Source organism: Miscanthus floridulus, chromosome 9, assembly GCF_019320115.1.
Source record: "Miscanthus floridulus cultivar M001 chromosome 9, ASM1932011v1, whole genome shotgun sequence".
Classification (NCBI taxonomy): domain Eukaryota; kingdom Viridiplantae; phylum Streptophyta; class Magnoliopsida; order Poales; family Poaceae; genus Miscanthus; species Miscanthus floridulus.
The window spans coordinates 63,618,047-63,629,402 of NC_089588.1; the positions used below are offsets into that span (position 1 = coordinate 63,618,047).

The window sequence follows — 11,356 nt, forward strand, 5'->3', positions numbered from 1 at the left end:
TATAGGACAACAAGGAAGATCCCATGCTATACTTGCCTTAAAACACTGATCCTTCGGCAAGCTTTAATCTTCAACGTTCTTCTTCCTCTTCTTCTTCTTGATCACCACATATATCTCACCGACTAGACGTAATCATAAAGCACCACACAAGCATCCATACAATCATACACGAAGCAAACAATAGATCTAAATTAGAACAGTATACCAAACATAAAATTAGGATGAAAAGTTTGTAAAACGAATCTACGTCTTGCTACGAACACACAGATGCGAAAAGCACGCTAATCGGAGATACAGTTGAAAAGATACAACTACCGAAAGATTTGCTTTACACGTGAAAAAGAAAACTATAGGATTCATTTATTTTAACTATATAAATTCATATATATAAGATATTTTATAAATAATATAAATCGAATTAAGTCAATTTTAGATTTGAATTATAAAACTAAAGTAAAACAAATCATATTTTATTTATAAAGTCCAGTTGCATAATTTTTATTCAAATTAGAGTTTAAACCATGAAATTCTAGAAATAGTGATATGATAGACATTGTTACTAATGCGTGGTTTATGTTATTACGAATCCAATGCAACTTGAATGGATTAAAATAGAGTTAAAACATAGAAGATATGAATTAAATAAGATTTCCTTTAATAAAATAATAGATTAAATCTAACCTTGAATTTTAAAATTTGAAAACACTTCTAACAGTGATATAAACACATAGACAATGTAAATACGAACCTAACATAATTTGAACGGATCAAATTGGAGTTAAAACGGAGAAGTTATGGCTCAAACAAAATCAGTGGCAAATCTATAAATAAGTGAAAACGTATTTTCAATCTAACCGAAACAAAGTATGCTTTCAAAAGAAGATAATGGAATCGGGAAAGACATTATGGACTACGGGTTAAGGCTCAAGTATTTATAAGGGCCTTTTTGTAAATCTAACATCGAAGGGGTAACTTTGATCTTGGGCCATTGGATTAGAGATGGACGGTCGTGATTGGATCGGGCGGGTGAAGGTGGCAGGCGGCGAGGTGGGTGACAGCGGCGCCATGGCCGGAACAAGGAGAGCTCACCGACGACGTTAGTTCTTGACCTACGGAGCATGTTTTTTCGAACGGAAAAGTCCGGGAGAGAGGGGAGAGTGGGGAGCTCACCGGACCCAAGAGAAGCAAGCGGGAACCAACGGAGGGCGGTGCGATGCTCGACGGGCGACGGCTCTCACGGCCGCACTTAGGGCTAGGCGGCTGCGAGCTGGCGTGGGGCGGAATCCTTGCTGCAAGGTGGGATAGAGAGGCAGCACAAGCTCGGAGGCTATTTATGGGGCACGGAAACTTGGGCGGCACGGCGCATGAGTCATGGTGAGGCCTGATACGGGCGGCATCGGTGCGGAGGACTCCAGCTTAGGTACGACGTGGGAAGGGAGACGCACCTGATAGGTAGGCCCAGCGCATCATGGGGACAGAGAGAAAACGTGTGGTGCGGCGTCAGGTAGGGCCACTGCGGTGCGCGTGGCGTGGGAGATGGGCCGGCCGGGGCTTCAGCTCGAGTGGGGGAGGAGAGGAGAAGAAGGGCCACGGCCAGCTAGGTCGGCGGAAGGAGCAGGTGCGAGTGGGCCGACGAGAAAAAACAAACTGGGCCTTGTAGGCCGAAAGGGAGAGAGAGGTGGAGAGAGGGTTTTCTTTTTTTTCCAAATCTTTTCCTAATTTGTTTTAAAACCAAATTCAAGTGTAAACCAAATCAAATTCCAATATGTTTCCAAATATACATTTTCAACTAAAATAAAACAACAATTTCGGTAGGTTTTCAAAAATAAATTTGATAATTTTTTTAATTCTTTTATTTTTCAATTTCATTTTCTTTTATTTCAAAGCCATTTTTAATTTCATTTACAAAAAGGAATTTAATCCATTTTGAATTTTCAATCAAAACCACTCAACCAAATAAATCAAATGCAATGGCATGTATGCTCAAATATGTTGCTAACTTATGATGAATTTTAATTTAATAAAAAAAATATTTTCCTATATTTCATGAGCTCAAAATTTAGAAATAATTCATTTTAAACCTATTTTCAAAAGAGGCAAATTTTAGGGTGTTACAATTGTAACCCCTTAAGATGAATCTCATCCCCAAGATTCGCTAGACATCGACTAGGAGATAGGGATACTCTATCTTTGAATTCTTCTCTACTTCCTCGTGTATTCCCATCTTCTTGATAAGGATCCCACTTTACTTTGCATACCTGTTGATCTTACTCCAATTAACTTGCCAAACTGATTCCAAGATTTTAACAGGCACCTTGAACAACTCTTAGGTATCTCTAATCACTAGGCCACCTTTCCTTTTTAGTCTGTAATATCATTTCCTTTTTCTTAAAATATTCACCTTCTAACGAAACCTTACGAATCTCTTGGTCAGAAGGAAATTCTACTACCAACCTTCAAAACATTAATGATTCCAATCAAGTTGCTCAAACTTGGGATACAATTCTTAGTACTTGGTGTCACCCGAACCTTCTTAGCACAACTCTCCATTGCAAAGGGCATCGGCCGCGACTTTGCTCCTTAAAGTAATAGGACTTTTCCAAGTCATAATCAATTTTCATTCCAATGAGGATATCACAAGCTCAAGACCAACTTAGTGAAGATGTCCTATAGTTTCTTGTGACCCTCCTATATGTCACTTTTACTTCCAAAAAGACAGTACTTCCATGCTTCACAATGGATAATCCAGATACATGTTGGGTAGTTCAACTCACGCTTCCTTAGTTGACTTAATGAACAAGGTACTACATTTTCCTTCTTGCATAAGGACACATCCACACCTTGACAAGGTCCATCCTTGTAGATATGAAGCTCTCATCCGGATCTGGCAAAGCTAATTGTCGGTGCAGAAAGTGACCAACACATAAATATTTATAGTTTTGCTGTATGTTATGATCGAAGGTAGCCTAGCACTCAATGACACAGGGTTTATACTAGTTCAGGCAACATGCCCTACATCCAGTTTGAGTCAGTTGGTGACTTTATTCCTGAGCCTAGGTGCTCGAAGTCTACAGTGGGGTTACAAATGAGAAGGAGAAAGATGGGGTGTACAAGAGGTCCGGTCGGCTCTGGTCAGAAGGGCCGAGAGCGACAGGAGCTCCGCTACAAGCTAAGTGTTCAAGCGTGCGCTTGAGGTTCGAACCTGGCGGTTCTACGGTTGTGGACTAGTGAACTTGGTCGATCTAATGAGTCTAAAGGGGCTGAGCCTGAATCAACTTGTGTTTTTTAACTGGGAGAGAGTGCATCCCCTTTTATAGATGAAGGGGATGGCCTTACAAGTGAGAGGGAGAGTGTATGAATGCTTCTAAGCCTTGTTGCCCATGCCGATGGGTACAGGATGATGGTAGGCGCCTACAACACTGTTGGATGTCAGATGCACATGGGAGGTTCCATCATTTTGTTTGGGTATGGCAGATGTCGGTACTTGCATACACTATTGATGCCTAGAGGCATGTGAGGAGTTTCACCATGTGCACTCGGTACGGTAAATCTCGACGCCCACAATATTGTCGCTGCCTAGAGGCATGTGGGGGGAGCCTTACTGTATGGGAGTTTAATGGCACCCATAATACTGTAGGAGAAATGTAGGCGCCTACAACACTGTTTGTGTCAGGGCAGTTGCAGAGTATTGTTCCTATAGGTGTATAGGGTATGGTCCCTGGTATCGTGGTTTGACTTGTGCACCTTGCCCTGCTTTCTCCGCATGTCTCCTGGTCCCTACCAAGCAGGCGTCCCTGGTTGGTTGATCACAGTCTGCTCTAATCATGCCAGTCGGAGAGAAGCGGTGAGTAGGGGCTGGGTGTATCCCCTGTCGGAGAGTGCGGGGTTGGAGTCAGAAGTGGTGCTTTTGGCCAGGCCTTTCGGTCGAAGAGGCCATTCGGAGGCATGGTGGTGATCGAAGCGAGCGCTCCAGTCGAAGAGGTGGGCCAGAGTCAGAAAGCGGGCGCTGTTCCTCCTCGACCTGACCTTCTGGTCAGAGAATGGATCACTCCCCTGGCCTGTCGCTCCGATACTTAGGCTAGCCCATGAGTTGTGCATTATCAGTTTGGGCTGAGCCTTTGTTTGGATAGCCGGTCCCCGAGGACCCCGAGTTTATGAACCCGACAGGAGCCCCCGAGCCCCAGGGTGATTCGGGCAGAATCGTTCGGGGGATTTTTGTCTTGACGGCGGGTGTGCACGAGCGCACCCACGGGTGTAGCCCCCGGGCCCTTGGGTGGTTCAGGCAGAACCATCTGGGGGGTTTTCTGTGTTGTCTATGGTAGAGGTTTTTGTTTCATCGGTGGGTGCGCGTGAGCGCACCCACGGGTGTAGCCCCCGAGCCCCCGGGTGGTTTGGGTAGAACCGTCTGGGGGGTGTTCGGTAGCGGGTGTGTGCGTGTGTTTTTAGTTGAGATAGAGTTTGTCAACCAAGGCGTTGTTGTGTAGCTAAGGCAGTTAGGCGTGGGGATCGGATGAGATGGAGCTCGTGGATCCTGGCATCGGCGCGCACCATGGGATCGGGCGAGGCAGTTAGTTCATTAGTTCTGGGATCAGGTGAGGCGACAAGGCGGTGCTCACGGATCCTGATGGGGCGAGATCGGGGTCATAGACCTAGGTAGTTTTTGGAGCGTAGTAGGAGCATAGACGGATGGGGCGAGATTAGGGTCATAGACCCAGGTGTTTGGAGCGCAGTCGGAGCATAGCTGGATGGGGTGAGATCGGGGTCACAGACCTAGGTGTTTGGAGCACAGTCGGAGCGTAGCCGGATGGGGCGAGATCATGGTCACAAACCCAGGTGTTTGGAGCGCAGTCAGAGCATAGCCGGATGGGGTGAGATTGGGGTCACAAACCTAGGTGTTTGGAGTGCAGTCAGAAGGGGCGAGTTCGGGGTCTCAGACCCAGGCTTTTTGTGTCTTGAGCCCTCGAGCCTTGTTGGGCCTTAGTAGGGGTCGATGTGAGTTGTGTGCGTTACCCCATCCTTGATTCCTCACAACCAGAGGGGCTGAGTTTTGTCGCCTGTCCCTATCGCTCAGGCTCGAGTGACACGCTCGGTGAGTTCGCTAACGGGTATAATCGAGTGGAATACGGGTCCGTCATTCATGACGGGGTCGGCATAGCCCTCTTGTGACATTCCACTGCTCCTTTACCTACAACCCGGCAGATGCCTGGGTCATTCTAGAGACCAACCCGAGTGGCCTAACGGCCTCCCCTCGATGGAGATTCTATGGGCTTGGTAAGAGGTTCAGGATCAAACAAGAAGGTTGAGATGACCCTATCTGCCAGAGTGGGCGAGGGCCGCACGGGGCTCATCTATGTTTTTCTCCCCTGGCTCTGTTGGTTGCTCATGTCGAATGAGGCAACCGCTGCTTCATGATGCAACATGGAGAGTTGTGATGCATTTCACTACACGTGCGATGCTTAGTTCCCGAGCCCTCGGGCGGTTCGGGGCCCGAATCGTCCGAGAGACACAGGCGTATGGAATGAATTCGCATATGGATGTATGAAATGATTTATAAAGAAATAGAGGGGGTTGGTAGTTTTTACCTTGATGACTTGAGTGATGGGGTTTTGGAGAGCTTCAATTGGAAACGTCCGACTGGGACCCATGCTCGTCGTTCGTGATGGAGTCGGCATGGCCTACGTGGGGCATCCCTTTGCTTCCTACCTATCTCTCGGTGTGTTTTTCTAAGCCGTTCGATTGACTTAGGAAGCCCGATGGTCTCTCCCGGCGGAGATCCCGCTTTGGGTTTTTCCAAGTCCTGCCTGGGGGTGCGGAGAGCTGCCTATGTGTGGTGACATTTCAGTTTTTGTGCATGGTCATGCGATAGTGGTGGGCCATACCTAGGCCACATTTTGTCTCACCAGGCGGCGTTCTGTCTGACCCGACGTTGTTCTGTCAGCCAGCGTGCGTCCCATCGGTCAGGGTGTGTCCCATCATTTCCCATCCGCATTGAATGGGGGAAGGGAGAGAGTTTTTTGCTCTAATCTTTTGCCCCTCTTTGGCTACCGCGTTTCTTCCTTAAATAGGGGGAGGGAGAGGGCTCTCCATCATAGTGCTTTGCCTGTTCTCCAACTATTGTCTCTCCTCCTTCTTCCTCCTCACCGAGAGTGCCTGTATGCCACAGCGGTTCCTAAGTGAGAGAGATGGTAAGCGAGGGGGAGGACTTATAGATCCTTTCATGAATGTAGAGCGTGATGTCGAGCTAGAGGCTGCCCGGGGCGGTGCTGGCTGTCTTTGCCTGAGAAGGGGCGGCTTCCACCAAAGGGGGTGGTGTGCTGGATTCATCTACGAGGCCTTCTTCGGATTGGAGCCATATGCAGAGGGGAAGTTGCCTAGGATCATGCTGGTGGTGGGTTCCACGCCTATAGCTACTCAAGTTGGCCAGTTCATAAAGTTTGATGTGATCTCTTCCAGCCATGGTGGCCATACTTCGGTGCTGGTGTCCCTGCCCAGGAGCCGCCTCGACTGCATGAGAAGGTCTAGAGCCCCATGCTCCTCTACTGAGCATCTATGGGTGCAGTGCCTTTGAGGTACCTGTTGTGCTCGCCAAAGTTGAGGGAACGGAATAGGGTAGGTCCCTTGAGGTACCCATTGCGCTCGCTGAAGTCGTGAGCGGAACCGGGTAGGGGCCCCTATGGCGGTGGTTATGTCCAGCGGCGAGTGCCATTTTCCTTTGGCATCATGCGATGTCGTCGAGTGGCCATAGTAGTATTCGGAATGGAAGTAGTTTTTTAGTAAAAAATGTAATAGTTGAGTTTGTGGGTGAGCCCCTATGTGAACAATTTTCGTATCAATGAATACATCAGTCCTGTTCTTTGTGATAGAATCACTATCCGTTCCTTGTTTTATCCTGGCGTAGCTATTGTTTTTGTCCTTTCTTTTTTGCACCCGCCCATTAGTTCCATAGGCTATAGCTTTTTTAAGAACCTAGGCATGGCCCGCGGGGCTCGGCTGCTCGTAACCGCAGGTCACTGCGGGGTGCGTTCAGTTAGGAGTAAGAACAAAGTTACATAGGATAGTCAAAGGAAAAGGAATGCACTTCCATTTGGGGACTAGGTTGTTTACCACGTGTCAATAAAAAAGAGAGGTAATATTCGGTATTATACCCTCATGTAGCCCCCGAGTTACCTGGGCTGAAACTGTTCGGGCCGGGGTGCTTTACAGGAGCAAGTGTTGACTAAAAAAGCGGTAAGACCAAATTTTAGGGGAAAATGACATAGCTGTTCAATGTTCCAAGTGTTGGTGAGAACGTTGCTGTTGTCGTCCTCCAGTCAGTAGGTGCCCAGTCGGATTACTTCGGTCACCGTATAGGGTCCTTCCCATGGTGGAGAGAGTTTGTGTTTTTCCTTTGTTGATTGGGTCCTCCGGAGTACGAGATCGTCGACTTCGAGGATTCTCCCCCTAATCTTTCTTTCGTGGTACCTACGGAGAGTTTGCTGATAGCAAGCGGAGTGGATGGCGGTCGTCTCGTGGGCTTCTTCGAGCAGGTCGACTATGTCATGCTGAGCCTCTGTGGCTCGGTCGCGGTCGAAAGCCTTCACTCTTGGGGCACCGTGGTCGAGGTCAGAGGGCAGCACTGCCTCAGCTCCATAAGCCAGGAAGAAGGGTGTGAACCCTGTGGATTGGTTCGGGGTCATTCTCCGGCTCCAGAGGATTGCTAGGACCTCTGCCACCCATCGTCCAGCGTATTTATTGAGTCGGTCAAAGATGTGTGACTTGAGTCCTTGGAGGACCATGCCATTGGCATGCTCGACCTGACCATTGGTTCATGGATGTCCGATAGAGGCCCAGTCAATCCTGATGCCATATCCATCACTGAAGTCTAGGAACTTCTTTCCGGTGAAGTTAGTTCTGTGGTCAGTGATGATACAGTTAGGAACACCGAACCGGTAGATAATGTCAAGGAAGAATTTGACCGCCTCTTCTGAGTTGATGTTGGTGATGGGCTTGGCCTCTATCCACTTGGTGAACTTGTCGACTGCTATGAGTAGGTGAGTGAAACTGCCTGGGCCCTTTTTGAGGGGCCCACCATGTCAAGGCCCCAGACCGTGAATGGCCAGGTGATGGGGATGGTTTGGAGCTCCTGTGCCAGCAAATGCGTTCGCCGAGCGTAGAACTGGCATCCTTCATATATGCGGACAACCTCCTCTGCATCTCGTAGCATGGTGGCCCAGTAAAAACCTTGGCGAAAGGCTTTTTCGACCAGCAACCTTGGGGCCACGTGATGTCCACAAATCCCGGCGTGGACCTCGAGGAGGAGCTGCTTCCCCTGGTCATTGGGGATGCACTTCATGAGTACTCCTGATGGACTCCGTTTGTAGAGTACGTAACAGAGCGCGACGAAGGTTTTGGTGCGTCAAGCGATCCGTCGAGCTTTAGTCCTTTCAGGTGGGAGGACCTCCTTGAGGAGGTAGGCGAGTAGTAGTGCTCGCCAGTCGGTTTGATCGAGTGCCAATACAGTAATGTCGGTGGGTGACGCCATCATGGAGGTACTGGGATCGGAGTCCCCGAGCGCTGGCCTGGCGCCGGGGTTGGAGCCCCCGGGCGTTGGCCTAGAGTTGGGGTGTGTCTGGGTCAGACCTTCCAGGACGCGGGCGGATGGCTCATGGAGGTCATTGATGAAGATCCCACTTGGGGACCGGTCTCTCCTGGAGGACAATTTTGTGAGAAAATCAGCGGCATCGTTATCCTTTCAGGGGACATGGTGTAGTTCGATCCCCTAGAATTTGTCCTTGAGCTTGTGCACCTCCTGGCAGTACGCTGCCATGAGGGGGCTTTTGTAGGAGGATCCTTCATGACTTGAACAACGACCAACTCTGAGTCACCACGAACGTAGAGTCGCGTAGCGCCAAGCTCGATGGCGATGCGCAGTCCATTGATGAGGGCCTCGTATTCCGCGGCGTTGTTTAAGGCCAAAAAATGGAGGCAGATGGCGTAGTGGAATCCACTCCCATCTGGGGAGATTAGAACCACTCCAACCCTCGAGCCGGGTGCCATTATGGACCCATTGAAGTACATTGTCCAGTACTTGTGGGTGATGTCCGGGGTCGGTAGCTGGACCTCCATTCGTTCGGTGACAAAATCCATGAGAGCCTGAGACTTAATAGTGGTACGAGGGGTATACCTAATGTCATGGCCCATGAGTTCGAGTGCCCACTTAGAGATCCACCCTGCGGCATCGTAGTTGCGGATGATGTCTCTGAGCGGGTATGAAGTGACGACCGCAATCTCGTGGTTGGTGAAGTAGTGCAGGAGCTTCCTGGTCGCCATTAGCATGGCGTATAGGAGTTTTTGCACCTAGGGGTACCTGACCTTGGGGTCGGTAAGTACCTCCCCGATGAAGTATACGGGTCGCTGTACCTTGAGCTGGTGTCCCAGCTCCTCCCTTTTGATGACCAGGGCGGCACTCACCACACGGTTGCTTGCGGCGACGTAAAGGAGGAGGGGTTCTCCCCGTTTGAGAGCAACGAGGATTGGGGTCGACGTCAGGGACGCTTTGAGGCTTTCCAGAGCCTACTAGGCTTCCTCAGTCCAAACGAAGGCGTCCGTCTTTTTGAGGAGCTTGTAGAGTGGCATCCCCCGTTCACCAAGCCAGGAGATGAAGCGGCTTAGGGCAGCCAGACAGTCGGTGAGCCTTTGTACGAACTTGACATTGCATATAGGGCCCATGTTGGAGATGGCCGTGATCTTTTTGGGGTTGGCCTCGATGCCGCGCTTAGACACGATGTATCCAAGCAGCTTCCCATTCGGAACCACGAAAACATATTTTTCAGGATTCAGTTTGATGTTGAACCTTCAGAGGTTCATGGATGTTGTGGCCAAGTTTGCGATCTGGTCGCAAGCTTGAGCTATTTTGACCACTATGTCATCAACATGGATGGCGATTGTTGGTTTTGCCCGCTCAGCTTGATCAGGCTGATCGAGCGAGTCAATTTGGTCGGTGAAGCATTGCTGCATGCACCTTTGGTAGGTGGCACCAGTGTTCTTTAGGCCGAAAGGCATGGTCACGTAGCAGTATGAAACATACGAGGTGATGAATGAGGTTGCGAGCAGATTGGATTCTTTCATCGCGATCTGGTGATAGCCTGAGTAGGCATCTAGAAAGGAGAGGATCTCGCAACCCGAGGTGGAATCGACTATCTGGTCTATGCAAGGCAAAGGAAAGTGATCCTTTGGATATGCTTTGTTGAGGCCAGTGTAATCAACACACATTCTCCACTTCCCAGTCTTCTTTTTAACAAGAATGGGATTGGCAAGCCAGTCGAAGTGGAATACCTCTCTGATGAATCAGGCTGCTAGGAGTTTGGCAATCTCTTCGCCTATTGCCCTGTGTCTCTCATCGTTGAAGAGACACAGGCGCTACTTGGTGGGCTTTGAGCCCGAGATGAGGTGCAGTGCGTGCTCGGTGACCTCTCGTGGTATGCCCGACATGTCAGAAGGCTGCCATGCGAAGACATCGCGATTGGCGCATAAGAAGTCAACGAGCTCACATTCCTTTTTGGCCGGGAGCTGGGTCCTGATCCACACCATCTTGGTTGGGTCGGTGGGGTCGATACCCACTGCCTTGGTTTCCTCAAGCGGGCAGAAGGCCATCGAGGAAGTTGATTTGTTGTAGTCCAGGACTACTAGGGTTGACGACTCCCTGAGCCATGGGAGCTTGGACAAGTTGACGACCATGGTGGTGTGCTCGAAATGCTCACAGTCGCACGTGAAGGCGTGTGAGAAGGCACTACTTATAGTGATGATGCCGTTTGGTCCCGACATCTTCAGCTTGAGGTAGGTGTAGTTGGGGATCACCATGAATTTGGCGTAGCATGGATGCCCCAAGATAGGGTGGTAGGACCCTAGAAAGTCTACCATCTTGAAGGTGTGGACCTCCGAGTAGAAGTTAGCTCGTTTGCCAAACATGACGGGTAGATCGATCTGCCCGAGTGGGTATGCCTGTGCTCCTAGGATCACCCCGTGGAAGGGAGAACCCGCTAGGCAGGGTTTCGACCAGGGAATGCGCATGGCGTCGAGGGTGTCGACGTAGAGGATGTTGAGGCCACTGCCTTCGTCCATTAGCACCTTCGTGAGGCTCGATAGGGTCGATGATGAGTGGGTAGCATCCCGGTCTTGCGATGTGGGAGGGATGGTCCCTTTGATCGATGGTGATCGAAGATTCCAACCAGTTGAGGAAGGAGGGGACAGCCGTCTCGACGGCGCATGCCTCCCTGTAGTGCACCTTGTGCTGGCATTTTGTCCAGATGGCATCGGATCTGCCATAGATCATAATGCACTCCTCAGGTTTGGGGAAGCCGTCTCCATCCTTGCCTGC

At 49.7% G+C, this 11,356-nt stretch overlaps 1 protein-coding gene across 1 annotated transcript; it reads right to left on the bottom strand.

Moving 5' to 3' along the window:
* Window positions 1-10,398: 10,398 nt before the first annotated feature.
* On the bottom strand, window positions 10,399-11,100 carry LOC136480029 (uncharacterized). The gene has a single exon (XM_066477703.1). It carries the CDS (start codon window positions 11,098-11,100, stop codon window positions 10,399-10,401), a length of 702 nt encoding a protein of 233 aa, XP_066333800.1.
* Between the last annotated feature and the right edge of the window lie 256 nt (window positions 11,101-11,356).